Genomic DNA, 1,046 nt, shown 5'->3' with positions numbered 1-1,046 from the left:
AGCAGTGCAGCATTTGCTCCGCCAAGTTGAATACATTTGGAGTTTGGATCATAGATGTTGCAGAGGGGGGGCTTGAGATGACGATAGTGAGCTTGCAATGCTAGCAATCCAAGCCCCTAGACGGACAGAGTCTCTGTAAGTATAAGGAGAAAAAAGAAAAAATCTTTTTATTCGAAAACAAGTAACCTATACGATACTTACTAAAGCCTCGATGCATGTTGCCACAAGAACTGTTTTGAATCTGCCAATGTAAGTGTCTGCTAAGAAGGCCATGAGGATGGTAAGAATGTAGCTAGTGCCCATGTAATTTGTCAATTGGTTCGCTGCATCGGCTATGTTGAAGTGCATCACCTCAGTAAAGTATGTCACTAGATTAACTGCCAAAGCCATCGTTGCCATGTTCTCGAAAGTAAACGCCCCTTCAAGTGCATAAACGAAAACCAGAGTCACAAAATTGTTAGTATTTGTTGCATTTTTGTACCGAGAAGGGCATTCAAGTTACTGATGTGTATTAGCTTTCCAAATTTTACACAGCCATGCATTACCTAAAATGAGTAAAGAAGCACGAGATCCACCATGTTTATCTTTCTGTGCTGTTTTTCCTCTCCAATCCACCTTCCCTTCAATAAGTTCAGCTTTATCCTGCACATACACGATTGCAAGTTAAAAGAGATGTGAATATGAGAAAATGCTTTACGGCGTACATGAAAAATGAAAAGAAGAGTCCCGGATACCATTGGTAGCTGGAATTTAAGCCCCTGTTGCAGAAAATTCACAATAGCAAGATTGGCAAAAGCTAGAAGTACAGAAGCTATAAATATGCATGAATAATATGGATTGTGATTACTGATTCTTAATTAGATATCAGGAAACAGTTGATTTTTGTCTGAACTATCTTTGTACAGAGTGCAGGAATTTTGCCGACTTAGATTCTATTTTGACATTGTCAGCAGTGAGCTATGATTACGTAATGCAAACATGAACAACAGGAACAGAACAGTGATATGGCGACATTCATATTCCCCCCCCCCCCCCCCCCCCCCCCC

The 1,046-nt window shown here is 40.5% G+C and overlaps 1 protein-coding gene across 1 annotated transcript; it reads right to left on the bottom strand.

Annotated features, from left to right (window-relative positions):
- Positions 1-34: 34 nt before the first annotated feature.
- LOC110011498 (protein NRT1/ PTR FAMILY 4.4-like) lies at positions 35-1,007 on the bottom strand (the record flags this gene model as incomplete). Its single annotated transcript, XM_020691668.1, has 4 exons — positions 735-1,007; positions 546-642; positions 202-419; positions 35-116 (listed from the first exon to the last, which is right to left on the bottom strand). Coding segments are annotated over exons 1-4 (400 nt in total), but the record flags the coding sequence as incomplete, so codon positions are not given.
- Between the last annotated feature and the right edge of the window lie 39 nt (positions 1,008-1,046).

The sequence above is a fragment of the Sesamum indicum genome, unplaced genomic scaffold, assembly GCF_000512975.1.
Source record: "Sesamum indicum cultivar Zhongzhi No. 13 unplaced genomic scaffold, S_indicum_v1.0 scaffold01694, whole genome shotgun sequence".
NCBI classification, from domain to species: domain Eukaryota; kingdom Viridiplantae; phylum Streptophyta; class Magnoliopsida; order Lamiales; family Pedaliaceae; genus Sesamum; species Sesamum indicum.
The sequence above is the reverse complement of the archived record's forward strand: the minus strand, read 5'-3'. Positions and strand labels throughout refer to the sequence as shown.